The sequence below is a fragment of the Taurulus bubalis genome (assembly GCF_910589615.1).
Source record: "Taurulus bubalis genome assembly, chromosome: 3".
Taxonomy (NCBI): Eukaryota; Metazoa; Chordata; class Actinopteri; order Perciformes; family Cottidae; genus Taurulus; species Taurulus bubalis.
The window spans coordinates 18,293,155-18,319,712 of record NC_136591.1 but is presented as its reverse complement, the minus strand read 5'-3'; the positions used below and the strand labels follow the sequence as shown (position 1 = coordinate 18,319,712).

At 43.1% G+C, this 26,558-nt stretch overlaps 1 protein-coding gene across 1 annotated transcript in view; it reads right to left on the bottom strand.

Annotated features, from left to right (window-relative positions):
• col12a1b (collagen, type XII, alpha 1b) overlaps window positions 1-26,558 on the bottom strand; it is a gene marked incomplete at its 5' end in the record, with an annotated part of 114,167 nt that overhangs the window by 42,216 nt on the left and 45,393 nt on the right. The window contains 21 exons of the mRNA XM_079214682.1: window positions 135-264; window positions 604-743; window positions 3,102-3,231; window positions 3,324-3,463; window positions 4,786-4,915; window positions 5,819-5,958; window positions 6,666-6,795; window positions 7,635-7,774; window positions 7,866-7,995; window positions 8,079-8,218; window positions 9,197-9,326; window positions 9,544-9,683; window positions 10,327-10,456; window positions 12,442-12,581; window positions 14,341-14,473; window positions 16,872-17,011; window positions 18,724-18,853; window positions 20,702-20,838; window positions 21,904-22,033; window positions 22,225-22,370; window positions 23,124-23,253. Of these exons, the coding sequence (XP_079070808.1) occupies window positions 135-264; window positions 604-743; window positions 3,102-3,231; window positions 3,324-3,463; window positions 4,786-4,915; window positions 5,819-5,958; window positions 6,666-6,795; window positions 7,635-7,774; window positions 7,866-7,995; window positions 8,079-8,218; window positions 9,197-9,326; window positions 9,544-9,683; window positions 10,327-10,456; window positions 12,442-12,581; window positions 14,341-14,473; window positions 16,872-17,011; window positions 18,724-18,853; window positions 20,702-20,838; window positions 21,904-22,033; window positions 22,225-22,370; window positions 23,124-23,253 (2,836 nt within the window). The remainder of the gene's footprint in view (window positions 1-134; window positions 265-603; window positions 744-3,101; window positions 3,232-3,323; window positions 3,464-4,785; window positions 4,916-5,818; window positions 5,959-6,665; window positions 6,796-7,634; window positions 7,775-7,865; window positions 7,996-8,078; window positions 8,219-9,196; window positions 9,327-9,543; window positions 9,684-10,326; window positions 10,457-12,441; window positions 12,582-14,340; window positions 14,474-16,871; window positions 17,012-18,723; window positions 18,854-20,701; window positions 20,839-21,903; window positions 22,034-22,224; window positions 22,371-23,123; window positions 23,254-26,558) is intronic.

Below are 26,558 nucleotides of genomic sequence, written 5' to 3'. Positions count from 1 at the left end.
TATCTGAGCTTCCTCCAACACTAATATCGTCGAAACGAGTCGAGGAAAGTCACAATGTTCACGTAGACGGGTTTTCGGCGACGCTCTCTGAGAGCCAGATGTGGTCACAGCTGGCGCGCCGCGATCCAACTCACTAGTCTTCCCATTCTCCGACATGCGCTTCCCCTCCACGTCGGAGTAGACGGGCACCAGCGTCACTTTGTACTCGGTGTCCGGCCGCAGGTCTCTCAGCACGGCGTTGGTCGACATCCCAGATACCTGAGTCTGGAGAGACAAAATAATACTCGTACATTTTTTTGAAGCTATAGGATGTGCATTCAAACTCCTATTTTTATGCTTTTATTGCTGCACCGTTTCGTCAGATATCTCCTGCAGCATTTTTGATATATGACACGTTTGGCATCTTCAGAAACTTTGCGATGTCCACTAGAATTACAACGTTTGTTCTTCTACAGCAAAAAACACAAAAATACTTGTAGCTAGTAACTATATCTCAGGGACCTCTGCTGTTTGTTGTTTGTCCTTTTGTCCTAAAAGGAAGTTCAGGACGAGGCCATTATTATTGTTATTATTATTAAAGTGTAGAATATATATTTAACCAACCATGCTCTCGGCTCCTCCCCCGGCGGGGACGTAGATGACTTGGTACTGCCTGACGTCGCCCTCGGCCGTCTCCCAGCGGACCCGGAGGGAGTTGGTGGTGGGGTCGGTCACCTGCAGATTCTTCACTCCGCCCAGAGGCTCTGAAAGAGAGGCAGGACCCGTCATGTACGACACGCGACCTTGCTCGGGAGGTCACCGCATCAGGACGGTCCAGGTGTCTCGTAGCCGGGGAGGCCGTCACTCAGAGGAGCGTCCTCCCCTTCCCTCCGACTGTATACACCCTCTGGTATTCTTTGAGGCAAAAACATCCTCATTAAGAGGTTTTTTTTAACTTGAAAGAATTTATACAAGAAAGAAAAAAACTCCTTCATTTATTCCTGAGCACTTGTTTTATCCTGGAGAACGCGCCGGGTGGGTGGGTTCACCACATCATGGGCCTCCAGATGCATCAGTCAAGGACTGCTCTGGCTCTCATTACCTTCTTTTTGTGAGACACAAATGTCCAAATAAACCAAATCTGTTCGCTCGTTCTTTCGTGTTTTAGCACGTTAAATACAAACAGAGCTGACTTTACATCACTGGCAGCTTCTCAGATGGACTTCCTGTCAGCTTGTGGTTTCGTTTCAGCTCTCTGGAATGAAAATGTAGTTTTCCCTCGGAAGTATGTTATTGTAGTGCGGTCATGCTGTTTCCTGCTCGGAGTGCTTTCAAAGTCGTGCTTTTAGCGGCGGGATCGAGAGCGCTGCTAATGCCACGAGTCAGCTGCTGAAAGGATTCGCGTCTGCCGGCTGCACCGCGGGGAATAAATCAGCAACCGGTTCAAGACGAAACCTCCGAAAACTGAGCAAAAGTGGTTTAGGTCAAGGCATCCTGGAGGCCGACAGGTTGAGAGGGAAACTTCGAGTGGTGTACAGTAACGAAGTAGAAATACTTTGTTACTGTACTTAAGTAATTTTTTTTATATCTGTACTTTACTATTCATATTTCTGTTGACTTTTACTTTTACTTCACTACATTTTGGAAAAAAAACTGATACTTTTACTCTAATACATTTCATTATGTTGAACATTGTTGTTCCTGGATGATCACAGCCAACCCAATTATTTTCAACACAACTCCTTGTCCTTGGTCATGGTGGCCACAGCACAAGAATACACATCATAATTCTAAAAATTCTGACCCTTTGCTTTTTTATTAACAGCATTTACTTGTACTTTTACTTTCAATACTTAAGTACATTTATTATCAGAAAAATACTTTTGATACTTAAGTACAGTGAATATCAGATGCTTTAAGACTTTTACTCAAGTAGAATTCTAATAGATGACTTTTACTGGAGTCATTTTCCAGTAAGGTATCTTTACTTTTACTCAAACAGCGAGGTTTCGCTTCTCCGGCGGGTTCTTTCCATGACGTTGTCTCTTCGTAACGATCTGAGCCAGTCAGCGGCAACAACAGACACCGTTAGTGGACGTACGTCACGATCACTTTACAGTCTGTTCAGCATCTAGTATCTGCAGCCTTCTCCTTCACCTCTGGACCATTCAGACAAAACACACATGGGAGAGTAGAGTCCCGAGAAATGATGATGTTAAAAATTAAATATAATGCATAGAAAGCTTTTTAGGGAAGGCCCGCTGTGGTGGAGCAACGTCACACAGCGAAGGCCACATATTTAGGGAGTTACTATGGAGGCGGTGCTCCGTTTGTCACCGGTGTCAAGGCCTCAATCGCCTCTCTGTTCACAACCTCCAGCTTTCTACTGAACTCTTTCATAAGGGTGGGACATCGACGGGGAGCCGCAACACAACTATGTACGTTTTGTTTTTGATTAATTGTCTTATTTTTATTTTTCTCTGTGAAACTCGTCTCCTCCGTGAGTTGCAAAAAAAAAAAAAAAGATCCAAGAAACAAATAACTCATGCAAACATCAATGCCGTGAAAATAATAATAAAGTTCTTTGGACGAGGTCTTTGGATGGCGGATAGTCCTCGAATGCACCAATGGGGAGAGACTTGAACACGTTTTGCTTTTTCAAAAAAGTAGACGCAGTTGTTAGGACTTGACCTTCCAGGACATTGAACAATGGCGTCATTTAATTTCCCCCTAACTGCGTCCACGTTTCCCTCCCATGAGATCGACCCTCTTTCCTCGCAGGCATCGTCTGAAGAGACGGAGTGAGGAGAGACGACCAATCAAATAGGAGAATGAGCAGGAAACCAGAGTGACCTCATCACATAAAACCCCACCCAAAAGGGCCGTACAGACTTATTGGAGTGAAGCCCCCCTCTGCTTTGCTTCACTTAACCGACATCCCAATAGTTTACGGTTTGTACTTCATTATTCTGCATTGTGCTTCAACAAGAAACACATCCCACTAATGAGGTAAAAATGACATTTTATAGTGAAAAATGCCTTTATATATATATATATATATATATATATATATATATATATATATATATATAGCTCGAGGAGCACGAGGAGTGTCGACTCACTTGTCTTCCCCGTCTCCACCTGCCGAATGCCCTCCACGTCCGGGTAGACGGGAACGACGGCCACGCCGTAGACGGTGTCTGACTCCAGGCTCCTCAGGACGAGGGTGGTGGTGCCGCCTGACACCTCCTCCTGTTCAGAGAAACAGCGAAACCTCCGTCAAACCACACGAGTCAGTCTGTGAAACCACTGCAGGGCCATCGTTGTGAAGTACTGGCTCGCACCACGAGTTGTTCTCCTCCTGGTTGAGCACCGTAGAAGACCTTGTAGCTGCGCACGTTGCCCACGGCCGGATCCCAGCGGGCCGTCAGGGTGCTGGTGGTCGGGTCGATCACCTGCAGGTTCTTCACTCCACCCAGAGGATCTGAGGAGGAATCCACTGGTTCATACACTGACTGTTTTATCATCTGCTCAGCATCCCAAGTTGGGATGTTGAGGTCGACACCACGCCGTTGTCCAGTCTTGGAGTTGTTTTGTGTTTTCACTTCATGAAAGTTAATAGAAACGGTTTGGTCGCCTAAAAAGCAATGACTCAGCATTCGGTTGTACTTAGCTCCTCCCCCTCTCGTCACTTTCTGGTTGCATAAAGCCAAGATGGCGACGGACAAAATACCAAACTCAAGACTTCAAAACGGTGGTCCACAAACCAATCAGTGAAGGTTTTTTTTTTACAGAGAATGACCCCATATTTACTTTGAACATGAACAAAAGTATTTGCATCGCTAGTTCACAGTTAAAATGTTTACGCTTGTATATGATATATAATATGAATACTTATATGAATATCCTCTAACCAGATGCCAGTCAGCGTTCCTCATCTCTACCGACTGACTGGTCTGCAATACTAAACAAGACTTTTCCTCAAAGCTTTTAATTGGCTCGTAAAGAGAAACTTACATATTTAAAATGTTTTTATAAATAATGGATGTCTCTGTTCTTCCATTGTATTTGTAGGTTGAGGTTCTACATCTCCAATATTTCTCACATAAAAAAAGGGATTTTTATTTTCTAATGTAATCAGCATTCCTAAACTCATCTGGAAGAACTACCTCATGTAGGGTTCATACACATGTTGACCAATGGATTTACATGACTTTAAACCAAATTTCCATGACCAACCATTTTGTGAAATCTCGGTGTAAATATGAAAAAGTGAGAACATGTAGTATTTAAACTAACAATTCCAAAGCATACAGTAAACCTTAAATGACACAAATGAATGAGAGACACTAGTTTGATTAAAAGAATAAACATTTATATAGATGCCTGTTTGTATGCCTGCTTATATTTTGAGCGTCTTTCTTTTAAAAGCATATTAATTATTTCAAACTCGGCGTAAATGAATGTCATGAACATATGAATATAACAGATTTCCATGACTTTTCCAAAACCTTTGGAATGATTTTTTTTCTTTTAAAGACTTTTCCAGGTCTGGAAATAACCATTTTAAAATTCCATGAATTGTCCAGGTTCCCCATGACCGTAAGAACCCTGTCATGGTTCAGTCTTATTTATTCTGGTTTCCCTGGTGTTTTTATGTCGTTATCACATCAGCTGATGAGCTGAAGATAGTTTTGGGCCCACATGGGCAATAAAGTTCTATTTGACTCTTTTCTCTTCTTCACAAGAACAACACATTCATGAGTGTTGGCGTGCTCCAACTCTCGAAGCCTCGTCCGAACTCACTCGTCTTCCCGTTCTCTGACTGCGACTTTCCCTCCATCTCCTCGTAGACTGGCACCACGGTGACGGTGTACTCGGTGTCGGGCTCCAGGTTCTTCAGGACGGTGGAGGTGCTGGTTCCGGGCTCCTGGTCCTGGTCAGGGAGAGGAGAGCAGAGGAGGAAACAACGTTGATGGGAGAACTTGTAGAACATTAAAAAAAGGAAGAAAGACTCTATGAGCGAGACTCAGTCTAACCGTTAGACTGAGACTCGTGGCCCTGATCCTGGTCCCCCCCCACGCTGCTCTAATGGTTTCCATCAGTCTGAGGGTAAAAACATTGTATTGTTTTGTCTTTTGATAACTTGATATTGCTGCAAGAAAATAAAATTATGGCACAAAACTGTTTTGGAAACAAAAGTAATCGTCTCACGACAACAACTTCTACTGAGTTGTTGAGAGTTGTTGAAGAAGAAGGAGGGGATGAAGGAGGAGATGAAGAAGAAGGAGAAGGAGGAGACAAAGGAGAAGGAGGAGATGAAAAAGAAGGAGAAGAAGGGGGAGATGAAGGAGGAGATGAAGGAGAAGGAGGTGAAGAGAAAGGAGAAGGAGGAGGAGAAGAGGAAGGAGAAGGAGGAGGAGAAGAGGAAGGAGAAGAAGGAGAAGAGGAAGGAGAAGAGGAAGGAGAAGAATAAGAGGAAGGAGAAGAGGAGAAGGAGAAGAGGAAGACAAAAGATAAATACTAGTCACTTTCAGAGAGTTTTCTGCCACTGAAGCATCACTTTAACTTTAAAGAGCTAAAAAGTCTTCAAAGTGAAACATTCCTCACTCCTCATTCCTCATTCCTTATTCCTCCTCCCTCATTCCTCCTTCCCCCCGCCATGAAGACCCTAACGAGGAAGGACGAGGCTCTCTGGTAGAAATCCCACATCTGGAACTTGCAGTTACGCAACAGCTGGCAGCGCTCTGCCCCTTTAAGAGCGTCTTTGTTTCCCAGTAAGGAGCGAGGTGTTGAACCCAGTGACACCAGCCTTCCCAGCGCGGCGAGGCCAACTCACCACGTTCTGCTCTCCTCCGGCGGCCGGCGCCCAGCTCACGATGTACTCGCGGACGTTTCCCTCGGCCGGCTCCCAGCGGACGTTCAGGGTGCTGGTGCTGGGGTCGGTGACCTGCAGGTTCCTCACGAAGCCCAGCGGCTCTGAGCAGGACATGAACACAGGGAGGCAGAGTGAGCGTGTACTGGGAGTCCTGTCAACCAACTGGTACCAGTAATCAAGTTGTACTTAGAAGCAGCTGCTAAATCAAACACTAGTTAGCCATGAAATGCTGCTTGTGTTCCCTTTGCTTTAGCCTCCACTGGTTTATACATCTGTATCTGTGTTTATAACATTGCATTGTGCAGAACTGTCATAAAATGACAAATAAATGCAAAGTATCACTGATAACTATTCATAAGAGGCTCTAAAGGAGGAAACAAACATCACAGAGATGTTTCTGTACACTGGTGTCTCACGTTAGCTTCACACATCATAAATGTGATTTATTTGTGAAGATAATCTCGATGAACGACACATTTAAGAATCATAAATGTTGGTTTGACACAGTTATTACAGTTATTTCCTGTAATAATCCAGAATCTAACATGGTTAATCCCATTTGCTGTTTGTGGAGGGAAGCGGTGATGCTGACTTCCTGTTGGACGACATCATCGCGTGGAGTCTCTTTCTTTCTCTGTCTCTTTTACCAACTCTCTTTCTTTACATTTGACCTTTGACCCCTCGGTCGCGTCATCTGCCTTCCCAACTCGTGGAGGCACGTGAACTTCCATAAAAGCCTGAACAACACACACACACACACACACACACACACACACACACACACACACACACACACACACACACTCACTGGTCTTCCCGGTGTTGGTCAGACTGGGCCCGTCCCCCTCGGCGTAGATCGGCACCACGGTGACGGTGTAGCGGGTGTCCGGGCGCAGCTTCTCCAGCACGGTTTTGGTGGTGCTCTCAGACACTTGCTCCTACAGCAACAACAACAACAAACACACACAAGGTATGAACTCAACACACTGCAGAGCGGCCCTTTAACAAGAGCCCTGCCCTTTGACCTCCAGCGGGCGGAGAGGCAAACCGTCCCCTCGAGGATCGGAGGAGTCACAAAGCTTCGAACTGAAATGAGTATTTCAGTTCTATATATGTTATGATGTTGTTATTTATTGTTGCTGGTGTTTTTAGGGCAGAACCGTCTCTTAAAATATTATATTTGTGAAAAACTAGTTACATTTCCATTTACCTGAACATTTAATGTTTCCAAATAACTTGACCCAACACACTTAATTAAAAGATAAGTATAGAAGTTTGATAATTCCCCTTATTTCTGGATGTTTGTTGTTTTTAACTGAAGGAGCAACACTCCTCCTCCTTGATGTGGACGTCCTCTCTGAGGGAGAAGTTATGTCATCGAGACAAACGAGTGTATCCAAACAGACACATCTTCAGTCAGATGTTCTTAACGGCTCTTTTCAGGCTGAAGAGGCGTCTGATTAACAGGATTTACACCTTTTATCCTCTCCAGAAACAAACCTCACATTCTTCACCTGCAGCGACGATGGACGCTCTCTTCTAAAAAGGATCTTGAGCTATTGTGGCGGGATTATCCCGCCGAGAGCACGACGTCACCTGCTGAGTGCTTTGAGCTTCAAACGAAGTGTTACCATCTCAACTAAGCTCAAGTTTACTCGACTAAGTTTATTCGACTAAGCTCAAGTTAACTTAACTCCACATAACATAAACTAGGCTTTTATATTTCTATTTGATCTAAGATGTGTCTGCTCACTAAACTAAGGAAAGATGATCTCACCACGATCTCCATGCCTCCGTCCACAGGAACGTAGATTACTTTGTAGCCCTGGACGTTGCCGTCAGCCGGATCCCAGTTCACGGTGAGCGTGGTGAAGGTCGGGTTGGTGACCTTCATGGTGCCCACTCCGCCCAGCGGCACTGGGGGAGGGAACATTATTGTCCTTAAGTTGTTGTTCACAAATCTTGTTATCATCCAAATATATATATATATATATATTTAGTAACGTACGGGTCTTCCCGTTCTCCGCCTGCCGCTTGCCCTCCCGGGCCGGGTAGACCGGCAGCACCGACACCGTGTACAGCGTGTCGGGCATCAGGTTCCTGAGCACGATGCTGGTGGTGCCGGTGGGAACCTGCTCCTGTTGGACAACATGGCGTCATTCAGATGGTTCAACTGGTGTCCGGTTCAGTGCTCAGACCAGTTACGAGTTAAGAGTCTCACCATCTCCTCTAGGCCGCCGGCGGTCGGCACGAAGAAGACCTTGTACAGGCGCACAGCCCCGTCAGCCGGGTCCCACTTCACCGCCAGAGAGGTCATGGTGGGGTCGGTGACCCGCAGGTTCTTCACGCCGCCCAGCGGCCCTGAGCAAGTGCACGGGTCGGGTTAGTCGTGAGGTTTTAAGAGAGTGTTTTAACATTTATCGTCACTGTATTCTGTTTAAAGGGTTGTCCTCTATCAGAGGGACTGAGTCGGGCTTCATTTAACGGCCTTCACACAGCAACCAACCCCCAAGCCTAAATCAATTGTTTCCTCTGTTTTCATCTCATTATAAATAGTTGATATTAATTCAGTTTTAGTTCAACTAAACCTAACTTTAATAAACTCAACTCGAATCAATTTAATTTAAACTCTTCTCAACTCGCTTTAAGTAACTCAACTAAAACTTAAGTTAACTAGGTTCCAGTTAACTTAACTCAACTCAGCTCAAGTTAACTTAAATGAACACCTCGGACGTGACAAATTCCTCAAAACTATTCATACGTAACACTTTCTCAATAAAAGGTTTGCAGAGATTCACAGGCAGAGGACCGACTAAAGGAACCTGTTTACCCAGTCAGGCAGCCTCAGATACTGTCGGAGACTTCCTTTTCGTTTTCGTGAAAAGATGAGTGAATTTCAGTTTTACCTGGTAAACAGTTGCAGTGTTAATGTCCGGGGCTTTCATTGAGAAAGGTCAGGACAGAAGGAGTGGATTTGGTCTGTGCTGCCTTGTCAAGGTTGAAAGGAGCAATAAAGTGTATACGTTACCTCGACTCCAAACCCTTGGCGACACTAATATGTGTACTGGGTTTTTAATATGATAATATTTTACATGTTTGATGGTGCAAAAGCTCAGAAAAACAGGGGGTATATATATAAATATATATTTATCCTTATTTTAACGTAGGTATTTTGGAGTTGAGTTTTTTTTTTGCATGTTTATTATTATTAGTTTATTTGCATGTTTATTATTATTAATGTATTTGCACGGACAACCCAGTGACTCCTCGTCAGATGCTGCATCTGAAGGGACTTTAATGAACTGGTTTAACGTCACGTGGCTCAGCCTTCGGTCTTACTGGTCTTTCCGGTCTCAGACATGGTCTTCCCATCCCCGGCAGCGTAGACCGGCACCAGAGAGACGCTGTACAGCGTGTCGGGCTTCAGGCCCCGTAGGATGCTGTTGGTGGTTCCTGCAGACACCGTTTCCTGAGATCAACAAAGCACAACGGTTAGCGGCTTCAGGACCAGACGGAGCGGCCAGAAACCGCTCCGTTAGTGGTTTTGAGTGTGGCGTGACTTTAATGAATTTAAAGATTTAAAGACTTTAAAGATTTAAAAACTTTAAAGATTTAAAGACTTTAAAAACTTAAAACACTTTACTACTCCGAAGCAGAGTGACAGTAAGTGGTCCTTCCAGTCCTACCATGCTCTCAGCTCCTCCAGCAGCGGGCACATGGATGACTTTGTACTCCTTCACTCGGCCTTCGGCCGGCTCCCAGCGCACGTTGAGCGTGGTCATGGTGGGGTTCAACACCTGCAGATTCCTCACGCCGCCCAGAGGCTCTGAAGGAGCAGCACAGGTGAGCGCCAGTAGGAACATCCGGATATGACATATCGTCTAAATGTTTCTTTTCACGGTTTAAAGGCTGCTTCAGTGGAGCGTGATGTCATTTCCTGATATAATCCCAATATCAAGATCGAGGTATTTGGTCAAACACATTGTGATGTTTGGCCACTACATTTTTCTGAAAGATGCAGTTTCGGGGTTCCTTTAAAAGTTTTAATATTCAATATTCAGCATGTGAAAAAGCTCATAAAATCTCGCCATCACTTCTTTTCTCTCCACTTTCATTCATTGTTTCAGGTGAAAAAACACGTATCTCACAAACTTAAATCTTTCAGGAGCTAATAATAAATAAACCTGTGTTTTTGTTCAAATTTAAGTAAATTTGAAAAATTCAAAACCACAACATTTGGATTATTATATTATAAAATCCAGATTATAAAGTTTCAGACCAAATGGGAATTATTTGTGTGAATAAATTCTACCTCAATTCAAAAAGTAAATAAAAATGAAGCCAATGCAAAAGAAAAGAAAAAGAAAAGCAATACAATTATGACTTTTGCTCACGTGATGGATAAGAAAGGTTTGAAATAAAGAATAAAACCAGCAGCACAGTGAGAAGCACATTCCTGACGCTCTTACTGGTCTGTCCTTCGCCGCTGATGTCTCTGCTGGCGCCGGTGGGGTACACGGCGGCCACGGTCACCGAGTACCGGGTGTCGGGCTCCAGCTTCTGCAGGACCACGCTGGTCTTCTTGCCTCCGACCTGCGTCTGCTCACAGGAAACACGGCAGCAGTGAGACGGGCAACATGTCTCAGGAGAACAGATACAAGGGGTCATCAGACATGATGAAAAGCAACCCGAGTCACTGGGTGGACCAAGGCACTGGTTTCACTGAGTGGGGGTTCCCGGGTCCATTAGACGCTCTGTCATAACATCTCCAGAGACACAATGAAGGATTCGTAGCCGCTGAAACCTCCTCACTCGCCCACACAGCTTCTCCCCGAGCCGGTCACCGCAAGTCATCACCCAGGAATGCGATCGCAGTGGCGGAGCAGCGAGGAGCATGAACCCTCCAGGACGTCCAGATGTTGTCAACTCGCTCTGTGATTTATGGGATGTTTTGAGTCCCACATCCCACTGAGACTCGATGACCACGACCACGAGTCCACTTCACTTTGGGAGACTTTTAATACGTCGTGTTTTTTATTTATCGAGAGATAAATATGGTTGTTGTGTTTTTAGAGGTTTATTTGGTTGAATAAGAAAGAAGAAATATGCAGCCATGTAATATACAAGTAATTTTATTAAACTCAGAACTACTTTAGTTTTAACTCCAAAAATACTTTTTTAACCTAGAAAACAAACACACACTCCTGTTTTCTTTCACTTTTAAACATTTTCTGGAGAATATTAAGAATATTAAAATAAGCCAACAATTTAACAAAATTGAAATATTGTGAGTTTCGGCAGCAAAAAAGGTAAATTTGTCCAAAAAGATCTCACTAAAAAGTGTAGATATAGAGAACGAGAATGAGTTTACTTTCAGAAAACTGCTGATACTTTTGTGTATGTATTCATGTTAAACTGGAGGACTTTTAGCTGGAATGGAGTTTAGTATTTTTGGTACTGGTGTCCTGTGTGAAGAATAAAGTGTTACAAAAAAGTGTTTATTTAGCTTTTTGTCTGCAGTCAGCTGTAAATAATTCAAACATTCCGTCACTCTAAATGATCGGTTTCATAAAGCCGCACAAGGGCGACGCTGTTTGTGTTTTAATCCGTTTCGCTTCTTTTCATGCAGAGTTTTACATCTTTTCTTCTGCTCTGGACCTGAAAGAGTCCTTCAAGATCCAGAGCAGACTTCAACGAGTTCACACATCACTGGTGTGAACTGGTTGAGCGCTGGGACTCAGATCACAGACTCTTCTGACAGATTTAAAGTTCCCATCACAGCGATGCTCCGTCAGTCTGGAGTCCAACTAGACCTCCGGTTTAGGATTGTGTCAGGGAAATCCACCCTAAAGAGGAATGCCGTCGTATTGTTCCTCTAATCCCCCACACACACACACACACACACACACACACACACACACACACACACACACACACACACACACACAATGTTCCTCACAGCCTGGTGTTGATGGGAGGACTGGTTTAGCGAAGAGAGGCATCGCTCGATGGAGATGCAGCCCAAGCGTTCATCTCCGGATGAAACCAGACAAGTGAGTTTTTATGACACTATTTCATGTAAATTCTGCTACATTTAAATAGATGTATTACTCAAATATTACAAAAAGATAACTTCATTCTGCCTTGTTTTTATTTTATTTTCCATAAAACTCTGGTCTCGCTAAAATTAAAAATGTACCGTATTGAGTCATAGAATAGATAAATATCTAAATTATTTTTAGTTTAGTTGAGCCATTATTAAACAGTAACATATTTATACTTCACTGTGACTTCAATGAAACTTCACCGTAACTTGTTATATTACTGTCTTCTATTTTCTGAATTTAATTGTATTTCTTTTGCTTTATTTGTATTGGGCAAAAGTACCAATAAAAGAAGAAAACAAATTACATATTTTTTGTGTCTGCCTTTTTCCATTCATGTGAAAGAATGATTACATCATATTAATGTACGTTCACAGATATAAAAAAGATGATGTAAAATATGTAGGACTGTATTTTGAGATTGGGACAGAACCAAAAATAAGCACAAAATAAATATTTTAATTGAATTGGTGAACTCACGGTGAGCGGCTCGCCTCCAGCGACGGGCCGGTAGGAGATCTGGTAGTTATGGACGTTGCCGGGGGCGGAGTCCCACTTGAGCGCCAGCGTGGTTGTCGTGGCGTTGAACACCCTCAAGTTCCGAGGAGGCTGAGCCGGCACTGAGAGCACAAAGAGAGGTCAGTGAGAAAACCAGCAAGATCAGAGCGGGCTGCGATGGGTTAGCAATGGGGTGGTGGCGATGATGGTGAAGATGGTGGTGATGAAGATGGCAGTGATGGTGATGCTCCAAGGGTCAGTTTTAGGATGGAAGCCAATGTGTGAAGCTGGAGGTCAGCAACTTTTCATTCAAATCTTTTCTCTCACCAGATACTTAGTGCCTGATTATGGTTATTACTAATTAAAAACCCCTGTCCCTGCAATTTTTAAGATATGCAGCTAACAACCAACAAGTTACATTGTTAGAAAAATTTAATCTGGGATTTGAGATTGAGAAAATTTAGGTTTTTATATTAAGGAAAATAACTGTGGAAAATACACGTTTGTATTGTACCAAATAAATGTGAATAGGCGTGGCATAATAATACAATTAATTAAGATGATTTTAAGTCACAGGGTCTTGAAAAGAAACTCTACTTGTTGAATTAAAAGCTGCTGAGACTCCGCCCCTCAGCAGAGACTCTGTCCAACAACGACATGCAACGTCGTGAGTGTGATTACGTGACGTGATGAGGGAGGTGAACTCGTGATGACGCGACAACAGAAGTGTTACGATGACGAGGTGGAGACACAAAGTGATGATGATGATGATGATGATGATGATGATGATGATGATGGTGATGATCATGATGATGATGATCATGATGATGGAGGTCTGAGCAGGACGACTCACGACACGCTCACACCACGATCTACTGCGACATCGGACTAGAGCTAAATTGAGTAGCCAACGTTGATTTTATGATCTTTGTCTATGCGACACGATGGAACCAGAGAACCTTAAAGTTCCGTGTTCAGAGCAGAACATGCTCAGAGAACCCGGCTGTGCAGCTTCCTGCAGCCGCTCTGATAACTGCTTTAGTTTGAAAACCTTCTCTGCAACACACACATTGAATAACATCCTCTGTGAAGCAACACGGCTGCTAACAGACTACTGCTCAGAAGCCATCATTAGCATTTATGAACTCATGCATTTAATGTAAAAACACCTTCCCTTAGTTAATAATTAATTTTAATAAAACTATGATAATGTATGACCCAATCAGTAAACAATAATTCACAACAATGTGTCCCGATGTAATAAAATAGGAGAACAGGTGGCAATCGAGTTCTGTATTTGCTATATCAGGACACTTCAGAGTGCATTATCATGTTTATTAAAAGCGTTGCTCTATCTGTCAGTTCCCAGTATAAAATGGCTGAAAGATTTAAAAGCTAGCAGCGCTTCTGCTCTGGTTACCAGCAGCTGAGCGTGGTCTGCACACTACTTTACAGTGGATGTACTGCTGAGTAAAACTAGACTTTCCTGAAGAAACCAGATGTCTACAAGACTAACAGGAAGCTGTGACTTGAGTAGCTGGTGGTGTGAACGCACAGTGAAGCGCCGCAATACACACAACATGCAGTTAGGACAGGAGAGGTGTGGTACCGGGGTCCCTCATGGACACGTAACGGGGTCCGTCATGGACCACATTACCACCTCATGGACATGACAATGAAAAGGAACCTTCTCTCACAACATACCATCTGGAGCCTTCAACACTGGAGGGAGACGTCGAGAAAACAACAGCGTTATTACTTAAAAGTGAGTCACGTTTACACCCGTGGGTGCAGAATGTTGTTCTAAGGGAGCCGGGAGGTAGCCGGGAGGTAGCCGGGAGGTAGCCAGGAGGTAGCCGGGAGGGCGACGAGGGGGCTTACATGTGCGCTCGCTTCCCATCAGGTCCTCGCTCTCTGACTCGTCGGGGTAGATGGCCGTGATGGTGATGGGGTAGTCGGTGTCGGGGTCCAGGTTCTGCAGGACGTGGGAGGTCTCTTCGCTGCTCATGATGGCCTGTTAAAGGAGGCGGAGCCAGAAGAACTTTGTCAACAATGTTTACTGAGGGAATGAATCAAGAGAAGTAGAATCATTTTCTATAGACTTCTATACAACCAGAGGAGTCGCCCCCTGGTGGTCAGGAGAGAGAATGCAACTTGAACACATGAAGCATATACTTCTATGTAATCAGAGGAGTCGCCTCCTGGTGATCAGTAGAGAGAATGTATTTTTAACACATGAAGCATAGACTTCTATACAACCAGAGTTGATCATATCGCAAGAATCCAACTGTCGTGCAAGTTAACATTCTTTGTGTTTGTTGCTCACTAAAGTGCAGAAGTCACCTGATAATCAAACTTAATGTTAAACTATGAAACAGCAAGCTCATACTTTTTGTTGTAGCAAAGAGATACTAAAGAGATTTAAAAAATACTTTCCTGCCCTGCGTTTCATTTAAACTCGAGCCCTGAGATTTTTAGCAGTGTTTCCATCCGACAATAAAGAAAATGTCTAATAATTAGAAGTAAGAAGTAATAAGACAGTAATAGATAACCTAGTATGGATTTCATTCTCGCATGTTTGTGCTTAAGTGCATGCTGGGAGGGGAGACCAAAAGTGGCCAAAATGTAAGAGGAATAAAACAAAGAGAGCATTATTGTTGCCTCTGCTGAACTGGATCTTTTTTACTTAAGTCTTGGCGAAGGCCATTTCGTGAGGCCCAGTTTAATGACAAATTGTGAGTGACAGTTCCACCGTGTGACCGTTCCATTGAACCCAAACCACCCTTGGGTTCACAAACCTTTCTGTGTCCGAGGGGCGGGGCCGTTACGGCGAAGCGCTCTGCGCGACAGGAAGGTGGCGCTCCTCCTGCAGGTGAGTTTGACAGCTCCAGTTTTCAATCAGGGGAATGAAATAGTGTGATAAAGCCTTCGGTTGTCATCCTTGAGTCAACTCAAAGCAGATGTTTGGAGACCCACAAAGTCGTCCAAGAAAAGCTTGTTTGCATATTTCAAGAGGAAGACCTTGGCTTGGAGTGTTGATGCAGCTGCTTTTTATAAAGACAGAAGTAAAGGGGACAGAACCAATACAGTCTGGAGAAGAGTCAAGATGACAGACGGCTCCAACCCATTTGGTAAACGTGTCTTTGTCCACCTCGGTGTCCTCTTCAGTCTATTTCACTCACACAAAGGTTCCCGTTAAATTAATGGAAAACATTTCAGTGACTTTCACTATTCACTCATGTAGCAGGAGAACTTCTCCATCTTCACCTTTTCACACAAGAAGAAGAACGAGAAGAAGAAGAACGAGAAGGAGAAGAAGATGGAGACGGAGAAAAGGGAGAAGAACGAGAAAAAAGAAGGAGAAGAAGGAGAAGGAGAAGAAGAAGAACAAGGAGAAAAATGTGGAGATGGAGAAGAACAAGAAGGAGAAGAAGATGGAGACGGAGAAAAGGGAGAAGAAGGAGAAAGAAGAAGAAGAAGAAGAAGAAGAAGGTGAAGGATAAGATGGAGAAGAAGAAGAATAAGGAGATGGAGAAGATGGAGATGGAGATGGAAAAAAAGGAGAAGATGGAAAAGAAGGAGGAGAAGGAGAAGGAGAAGAAGAAGAACAAGGAGAAAAATGTGGAGATGGAGAAGAACAAGAAGGAGAAGAAGATGGAGACGGAGAAAAGGGAGAAGAAGGAGAAAGAAGAAGAAGAAGAAGAAGGTGAAGGATAAGATGGAGAAGAAGAAGAATAAGGAGATGGAGAAGAAGAAGATGGAGATGGAAAAAAAGGAGAAGATGGAAAAGAAGGAGGAGAAAAAGAAGAAGGAGAAGAAGAAGAAGAAGGAGAAGAAGAAGAAGGAGAACAAGGAGAACAAGGACAAGGACAAGAACAAGGAGAAGTCCTGAGTCCTGCTTCCTTTCACACACTTCAGAAGCGACAGATCGCTTGAAGAGGACCCGCCTGTGGTTTTAATGCTCGAGGTTTGCAGCATTTAAAGAGGTTTTATCCGCTGATGAGTTGACGCGTTGAGGCTGAGTCGGGCTTCTCAAAGGGGAACCAGGACAATCAGAGCAGTTTACGACTGTATGAGACTCTTCATTTTTTTCAGAAGCATCGTTCCATCTTTAGAGATTGAAGGGTTTACTTCAGCATTTTACTGTAACTTGTTAAAAGTCTCACGTATTGTTGAGTTTATTTTACAATGACTTCCTGCCTTGTTAATGATGGAAAGCAACATGTTACGATGTGTCCAAACTGAAAGGAAATTCCTGAAAATTACATTGTGAACGTTTCCTTGCAGTAATAATTTGCCATTTGATATGTATATTATGACAAATTAATTAATGTGGACCTTGTGAAGAACAGGACTCAAACACCCGGTCTTCTAAGAGTGAAGAGCAACACTGGAGAAGCAGTCTGACTTACGGACTCTGGGTTCTGCGACCCCTTCTTGGTCCAGCCGATGCGGTACAGGGCCACGTCCGGGGCCCCGTGCTCCCAGGTGACCCTAAATGAGGTCTGGGTCACCTCGGAGAACTGCAGGCTCTTGGGAGCCGGAACGACGTCTGTTCACACGGAGGAGAAACAAGGTCAAAAGAGGTCCGAGGGACGAGTGTATGTGTGGTGTGTGTGTGTGTGTGTGTGTGTGTGTGTGTGTGTGTGTGTGTGTGTGTGTGTGTGTGTGTGTGTGTGGTCTTGTACTGCTATCTTTGGAAGGACCAGACTTTAGACCTTGACAGTGAGGACACTTCTTAGAAAGCAGTTTACGGTGAAGGTTCCTCTCTTCAGCCTCACATTGTGTTCATGTTACATCATTTCTGGTTGGGATGGGGGTGTTATATTTATATATTATACCGCCCTAAACAACTCACATAACTGCATCGTTTGGGATGTTGAAGGGCTTTTGTCAGACTCCCTCATATGTGGCTACTTCGCCCTTATTCTACAGCCCGCAACCTCAGGTCCAACCAGCTAAACCTTCTGTCCGTCCCACACACTCTGGAACGCTCTGCCTGCACAAATTAGGTTTGCTGATTCAGTGATGTCTTTTAAAAAACAACTCAAGACCTACCTGTTTACGCTGGCATTTGTTTTAAATACCTTATATGACCTACTTTGATCCGTTTTCATTTATTTATTTTCAGTATTTGTTTATTGTGGTTTTTTTTTTACATCTTTTAATGTGTTTTTTACTGTGTTTTTTAACTGTACAGCACTTTGTGACCTCTTTTGTGTGTGAAAATGTGCTTTATAAATACAATTATTATTATTATTATTTATTATTTTGTAAAAATCAACATAAAGCGATAAATAAAAATTTGAGTAATAAGTTGTTTAGTTATGTTTTCAAATAATGTTACAAGCATGTTAGTGAAATGCAGAGTTTTTACAGATTGCAGCATAAATTCACAGTATTTTCTCACTTTGGTATCTAAACAAACACATCAGTCCTGTTTGGCTGAGATTTGATGTATTTGCTGGTTAAACTTCTGCTTGAACTTTATTGATTTGAGAGAATACATTAATTTAATTAATCCACAGACCTCACGGTCAAAAATCAAAAGTCAACATCAAGATTTGGACATTTTCCTGAGAGAGGAGACCTCAGTTCAAGAGCAAAAAAATAACAATCAACAGCGAAACTGATTGTGCAATACTGTTGTCACATTTTTGTGCCTTATTTTATATATTTTCTTACACTATTAACATTTATAGCAATGTTTGTTTGTATTCTTAATTCAAATACATTGTTTTACCTTGAGTTTATTGTAATTATTTGTGTTAGGAGGACCTAGCAAGATAAGCTTTTTATTGTACTAACTGTCTGTTATATCTGTGCATATGACAAAATAAATATCTTGAATAAAAAGACCTGACTGGTATCGTGATAAAGCTTTTACTGATAATGTAATAGCTTTCAGGGGGGTTTCATTAATGTTTGCTTTAAAGTATTAATTATTATCATTTTTCTGAGAATTATAAAGTGTGCAAGTTTACAAAAGAATACTGTTGGTGTCATGTTAGCCTCCTGAAAACAAGACATTTACAAAAATATGGCGAAACAAAAAAATCCCCATCAACGGGAGATGAACCCGCCCACGCCCGTTCTGATGGTTGTCACACTGGGATTGTCCATTAAACATAATAAAAAACAACCTTTTCAAGATATTATCACATTGTTGGGCGCTACGAACCCTGCTGGGGAGGAACAGGAAAGTTGCTCAACATTCAAAAATAAACTGCTGTATGAACAAAAGCCGAGAGGGAGGAGTCCGACCTGTGATGGCGGTTCCGAGCATCGGGACTGCGGGCCCCTCGTCGTAGAAAGGCGTGACGGCCACGTCGTACTCGGTCTGGGAGATGAGGCTGGACAGGTCCATGGTGGTGACGTCGCCGTTGACTTCGACCTGCAGGTCACAAGCGTCACACATCAGTGAGATCTGATTTTACAGGATAACACACAGTTTAAATGTGCCTTTGTCTCTTAAACCTTGTTGCAATCGCATAAATGTGTTGGAAATGTTGGACGGTTTCTCCATCAGCTCAGACGTTACAGGAACTGGTTTTCTACAGTTACTTCTGTTGCTCCTCCGCCCGCTTTTGAAGTCACAGTGAGGTCACCGTGAGGTCATCGTTCACTTCATGAAGGTGAGTTAAAACAAAACTCTTTAAACTGCAGGTGAAGCGCAGAGGCTGAGCTGAGGAGCTTAGAACTAGGGTTATTACCGTAATTAATAAAAGGGCCAGAACAATTTGCACAAATCTAAACATGAACCAGTGACATTTATGTTCATGCTATATGTGACGCTAACTGGTTTAAAAACTCCTTTATCTTCATGGTATGTGACGCTAACTGATTTAAAAGCTCTGAAAAAGTTTTCCTTCCTGGACGAAGTGCCTGCTGACGTGATACGATCACTAGATGTCGCTTAGGAATTTTTAAATACAATTTTTAAATACAGAGAAAACTGTATAATACTGTATACATACTGTTTAAATACTGTAATTACTAATATTTTAAACAGAAAAGCAGAGATAAATATGTGACTTATGTGGGTTTTTTTTAATGGTTTCATGTGAAACCAACGTGTTCACTAAGATAAGCAGCCAGACATAAATAAATCATAATATTTCTGAGGTCAGAGAATATCAGGTCAAATCTTTGGCGCACGAAACGCTGATTCACGTCTCCTCGCCGGAGTTTTTCCATTTCAGGGGAGAGCTCTGTAACGTAAAGTCAAATAAAGTAAACCCTCCGCAGGCTTCCATCCAAAGTGTGGGCTTCTCCAGCAGAGACGAGAGGCTTTCAGTGGTAATCCGTGAGAGGAGTGGAGCTGCAGCGTGTCATCCATCACAGCTTTCCTCCGGCTGCCCGATTCCTGCCAGACTGTTTGTCCTCCGCCGACGTCCCGGTGAGAAAGGATGAGGACGAGGACGCTGGGGCGAAGCCAGCCGAGATATCGGCCCGCTGCCATGAGTATGGGCTTCAGGCTCGAGGCGGCCCGATACCACAGTGGTGCGTCCGATGCACTTGAACCCATCGAGACTTTGTAGTCGGGGTTTGAACCGTTGAACCTACGCAATATAGAAACGCTACGAATGCTAGAAAATATACTTCTTTAGAAGCAAATGGAGCCTGTGAAATGTTGAAAGTTCCTCTTCTGGAAACCCCCCAAAACACCCATATATATTTGGAGGTTTAACGCATATTTAACTCTTACGCGTCTGTAGCCGGCTGGCTCGAGCTCGCTGTGATAAACGGATGGAACAAGTTTTTGTAGCAAAAAAAACATCTGTTTTTAATTGTACTTTTTTTTCTAAACAGTTTTCTCTGGAAGTTTGTTGTCTCGTCTGATGCCAACCCGTTCTCAATTTGGTCAGTTCCCATCAGCGTTCCTCAGTTCCTTCATGTTAGACTGGTTTGTTTAATGCTGCAAGGCACCAATTAACTCAAACCAGGTACATTTTTAATGGTTACTCTCCAATGTATCTGCAACTGACTACATTTTGTTGTCACAGTACTTGTGCTATGTGCAATGATAATAAAGTTGAATCTGAATCTGAATCTGAACTGACGATTATTTTAACGGGCGATTAATGCGTTTATTATTTATTCAGATTTCTGATTGTGAAAAAATGTCCAAAACCTCAAATCATGTTCTGTTTAAACTGATAGAAAAGCAGCAGAATTCTCATATTGAGAAAGCTGAAACTATTGTTTTTTCATTCCAAATTGTTTTGAGCCTGGACCTCACCTCCTTCAGGTCCCCGTCCTCCGGCCTGTAGGTGATCATGTACTTGCGGACGGCTCCGGGAGCAGCATCCCAGTTGAGCCTCATGGTGCTGTGGGTGGTGTCGGAGATCCTCAGGACTCCGGCAGGAAGGACGGGGACTGGGGAGACGGGGCGGGGCGGGGGCGGGGGGGGGGGGGGGGGGGGGGGGGGGGGGGCAAAGAGCATCGCGACTGAATCATTGACAACATGTACGATCAAGACGTTAAAAATATGTGAACTCAACGCAGTGACGTGTTCAGAACAAACGTCTATACCTCAGGGACCACAGGACGGAACGTTCTGAGTAAACTCAGCTCTCACAAAAACAATTAATTTTTAAAACCTAGTTATGCCTTATATCTCCTGGTTTCTCATGTAAGTCGGTGTGTATTGTAGTTGTAATAGTTATTCTGTCTGTATATATCATATTTAAGTTATTATGGATTCCGTTTTTATTGTTTATTTGCTTATTTATAACACTTGTTTTGATCTCTTTTATTGTATGATGTATCTTGTTGGCACTTTACCTTAAAGACGAATAAAGGATTATCTTATCCTAAATGATCTTAACTGATCTTATCTTAACTTATCTTAAATAATCTTATCTAATCCTAACTTTTCTTAACTTATCTTAACTTATCTCATATTATCTTGTTGCTCTCACCAATAAGTCACCTCAACATTGTTCACGAAAGTCGAACAAGTGTGTCCTTGAGAGACTTGTGTGTCCTTGAAGTCGTCTTCTAACAGCCGTACAGGTACGCAAGCTTTTATTGTCTAGATTGTGAGCCTCGAGCTGAGAGACTCTGGCGAGGTGGTCGAGGTCGGGGACCATCTGGATGTGAGCATTTCTTTTTTTTAAGGAAAATGACGCAACCTTTCTTACGAGGCTCTGTTTCTCCAACCGGGGAGATGATTGAACTGCTGAAGTTGTGGCTGACATTCAGAGGTCAGACGTAAAGCTAAGGATCAGAGACGAGGAGAATTTAAGACAAGAAGCACCGAAGCTGCTCCGGAGGCTGCTGGAGGAACATCTGCTTAGGGATTATGCTGCTGAGGGATTTTTATGGAGTTTAAATGAGCATTGTGATCGTTTTTCCAGCATGAAAACGAGTCGCTCTTATTTTAAACCTTCTGTCGGACGTTGCTTTCCCTGTAAAACTCATCAGGTAAAGGTGACTTACAGGTGACTCCTCTCCCCTCCAGAGGGTCGCTGGCAGCTTCTCCGTGCAGCGCATAAAGAGACATGGAATACTGCGTGTTGGGAATCAGCTCCACGAGCTGGACGTCCGTTACGCCCCCCCCAACACGGATCTGCAGAGAGACAGACGGCAAAGACAGGAGTTTGGATTGTGTTATTTTTACTCAACAGCTGGTGGTCAGTAGAGAGAATGCAGATTTAACACATGAAGCATAGACTTCTATACAACACGAGGATTCGCCCCTGGTGGCCACTAGAGAGAATGCAAGGTAAACCAGTACACGTCCTCTCGTCGTTACTTTACCTCGTTCTCCAGCTGAGGCTCGGTGGCGTTGGTGGATTTGTAGAGCAGCATGTAGCCGGTGGCTCCGTCCGCCGCGTCCCAGCTCACTTTCATGGTGCTGGAGGTCTCGTCAAACACGTTCATTTTCGTCACTGCTGACAGTGGCACTGAGAGGACAGAAACACAATCAGTTCAATATCTTTTTTTAATGTTTAAATTATATGAATTCAATGCTTTTTTACGCATTGTCTGAAGAAGTCTGAGAGCAGCAATCGGCTTTTCTTTGGACCAAATGAAAGAATCTGTAAAAAGGATTCTTTTGGCTTTTTAAGAGCGTAGCTTTCACCAATACATCTCATCTGCTGGCTGCTTAAGGCCTCTAAGCCCTGCAGGCTTTATGTTTAAGCCTCAGTGACGGACTCCAGACGGAACTCCAGGAGGACATTATGACCTAAGCAGAGTGTTGGTTTAAAAGAAACAACAGCAGAGGATCTAACAAACCATCACTTGGTCTTGTAAGACTCATTGGAGAAATCATTGAGCATTTAAAAAAAGAAATAAAGCGACTGAGAGTCGTGCACTTAACACGTTTTTAAATGAGATGTTTATTTTAACGCTAAGAAACGCCGCCCTAATGGATCAGCTGTTTACAATCCCCTCCCCCACCGCAGACTAACATCAGCTCACACCATTGCATCATGGGACATTGTGTTTGTCTTTCCCGCCTCATATCAGATGCTTAATATACAAACGATACGTAAACAGAGAACAGATTACCAGGAGGAGAAAAAAATGTGAGTATGTGAAGTAACGAGCAGAGAAATGTATTTATCTCAGGAAACAAAACAAAAACCCGCCGTCGTCCTCTTTAATCCTGCCTGTCGGCCCAAAAGAAGCATGAAGCATTGGGGGGCACTTACAGGTGGTCTTGGTGCCCTTCAGAGGCTCGCTACTCTCCTCGCCGACCACGGAGTAAACGTGGACCACATACTCTGTCAGAGGGTTCAGGCCTTCCAGCACCGCCGTGTTCAGCGAGCCGTCGACCAGCAGCTGCAACAAGAAAGGGGCGGAGTTTATTTCAAAACTATAATAGCAATAGAATTTAAATTCTTCTACGGGATAAATATCAACATCTGAGGAAGTGGCAGTTACAAAAACAAACCTGCATTATTTTCTTGTTAATTTGTGACTTTAAAAAAACATTAAAACTTTGAGATTAAAATCTCAGAGAATCTTTTCTGTCATTATTATTTGTTTGACCTCCAGCGGTTCTAATACGCCGTCATAAGCAGCTGGAGATGAAGCTGCTTAAGTTTTGTTCCTTTTAGAATAAATATATTGAACCTCAGAGAGTTTCTCTGCTGCATAAAATACAATTATCAAAGCCTTAAATGCTCTAATCACCAATCAACAGAACTCAAACCGATAACCTCCTCTGACCTTCAAAGCTGAGGCTTCAGAGGATTGAGCACTAAACGTTTCAGGAGTCTAGGAATGAAAACTGACTCAGTGAAGCAATTTGTCAGCTCATACTTATGTAATTATGAGATCTGAAAAGTAGGATCTCTCTTCATCAGGATCTGTCAGTCAGCGATGGGTGAAGGTCCGGGTCTCGTAAACCCCAAAGTGATCATGGTGCTGTTGAGGATTGGGTTATGTAAAGTACGAGTTATTTTCTTTCATAAGTTCTTTTTTTTTCTTTTACTACATATGCATTATAACTAAATTGTTTTGAGTAAAATAGTCTTTTGTCACGATGCATTATACAGTAACGAAATGTTTTGAGTGAAATTGTCTTTTATCACGCTGCATTATAACTAAAAAGTTTTGAGTGAAATGATCTTTTATCACGATGCATTATAACTAAATTGTTTTGAGTGGAATTGTCTTTTTATCACGCTGCATTATGCTAATTGTTTTGAGTGAAATTGTCTTCTATCACGATTAAATACGCTGCATTACATTCCTGTTTTTTTATGACATTTTTATGACATTTATATATGGTCATAGTAGATGATATCTTGTTGTAGACGGAAGACAGGTCTAAATATGGTCATAGCAGATGGATATGGCAGACAGGTCTAAATATGGTCCTGCAGCTTATCAGCTGACCTTGAGTAGCTTTTGCAGCTGTAACCACAAACACGATACTGAGCGTGTGACCAAGATCAAAGCAGATTGTAATCACACGCACCTGTTACTCCCACTATGTTTCGACAGAGATCTTCCCACGCACTTGCCTATATATACTGTGATAACTGCGCGCTTCTTTAGTTCCTCTTTAGTTCTGTCCCTGAGATGGAACCACTCAGTTTGAGAAATCAAACAGAGATTTTCCCACATTGTAATTACTGGTAACTGCTTCTAAGCGCTGCAGGGATTTTCTCCAAGACAAAAAAGAACCGGTTGATGAATTACAATGTGACTTTTACTCTTGTAGCTTTTTAAACATATGATACTGGTGAACTGACTCTTAGCTACTGCGGGGAATTCTTCCAAGTAAAGAAAAAATACTGAGTTATGGTACTGTGTGTTTTATAATAACTCTCAAATAAGAGTGTAGAACTCTACTCAATGGGGACTCCCGTTTAATGGAATAAGATAACTTCCAGGTTTTTCGAGACGAAGAAGGTAACATTGACCAGGGAACGCAATCTAGCACGATCCTGCCTCGTTTCCAGATCCAGACAAATGTAAGTAATCGTTTGGGTTGCACTGTGTGTAAAATGGTTCATCTTCCTTTTCTAATAGAGAAAACAGTTCAGTGGAGACGTGGCTCAATAATACAGGTAGGCCACGGGGAAACTGAACGAATGGGGTTTTTAACATTCGTCATTGTCTCTAAAACGGGCCCTCCTTACACAGCTGGCGTAAGGAGTAGGCGCTCCCCCTAAGTTCTGACCAGGTCAGGGCCGGAAACATTACAGTGTGTTCAAGTGCCAGTGGGAAAGTCATCATGAAGTGTGACCAGCTAAAATCTACGAAGAATCATGAACGAGGAACTATACAGGGAAAAAAGCCCACATAAGGGGGGCTGGAGGGGAGGTTGATGGGTTCATTAAAGTCAGTATTTCATCATCTTTATTAAACCTAACTCATTATTTCATCATCTTTATTCAACCTAAGTCAGTATTGCATCATCTGTATTAAACCTAAGTCAGTATTTCATCATCTTTATTAAACCTAACTCAGTATTTCATCATTGTATTAAACCTAACTCAGTGTTTCATCATTGTATTAAACCTAAATCAGTATTTCATCATTGTATTAAACCTAATAAGTATTTTCCTGTGAAGATATAAATAAGTAAGTCCAGTAAGATGCCTGTTGCAGTAGTTGCCTGTGTGTTTTCTCTTTTACTGTCTTTTTTCCACGTTTTCCTCTCTTCTTCTTTTTCTTTTATTTCCTGTTTGGTTTAAATTACGCCTGGACAACGGACTGTAACTTTTTCGCAACTTTCTCGTGGCTTTCTTGATTACTTTTCCGTTTGTAACGGAGAGCCACAAACAAAACAATGACTGGGACCATTGTTTTTTCACACGCTCAGCTGATTGCGCTGTGCAAACCGCAGCCTGGAGCCGGGCCTGTGATCCCTTTGGAGCTACGGAGAAGGGCTCGGGGCTGCAGGTCGGGTGCTAAGAGGAGGGCTAAAACGAGGAAATACAAACCCTTGGTGCCGCCGATTATAATGGGGAACGTGAGGTCGTTGGCGAATAAGACGGATGAGCTTGGCGCGCTGTTAATGACTGAGAGGATCTTCCTTGAGTGCAGCATCTTGTGTTTCACAGAGACATGGATGCACATGGATTTTCCGGACCACAGCGCGTCGCTGCCCGGCTTCAGGACTGTACGGGCGAACAGAGACGCTACACGGAGGGGTAAAAAGAGAGGGGGAGGGATTGCAGTTTATGTGAACGAGAGGTGGTGCAATCCCGACCATGTGTGTGTGAAGGAGCGTTTCTGCAGCCCGAACATTCAACTGTTAGCCGTGGGGATGCGTCTGTATTATTTGCCGAGGGAGTTCATGCCGGCCATTGTTGTCGCCGTTTACGTGCCACCATCAGCTGATGCTGAGGAAGCAGTGGACACCATCCACTCCACTGTGTCTGGACTGCTGAGTCAACAGCCTGGTGCTTTTATGACAATAACTGGTGACTTTAATCACACCACACTGGACAAAGCTCTGCCTACTTTTCTACAGTATGTAGACTGCCCCACAAGAAACAATAAAACGTTGAACACCATCCAACCACTGCTACTGAGTGAGAAGCTGCGGATGGTGGGGGTAGACTCGTCCACTGTCTCCTGGATCACTGACTACCTCACAGGCAGACCACATTTTGTCAGAATGGGCC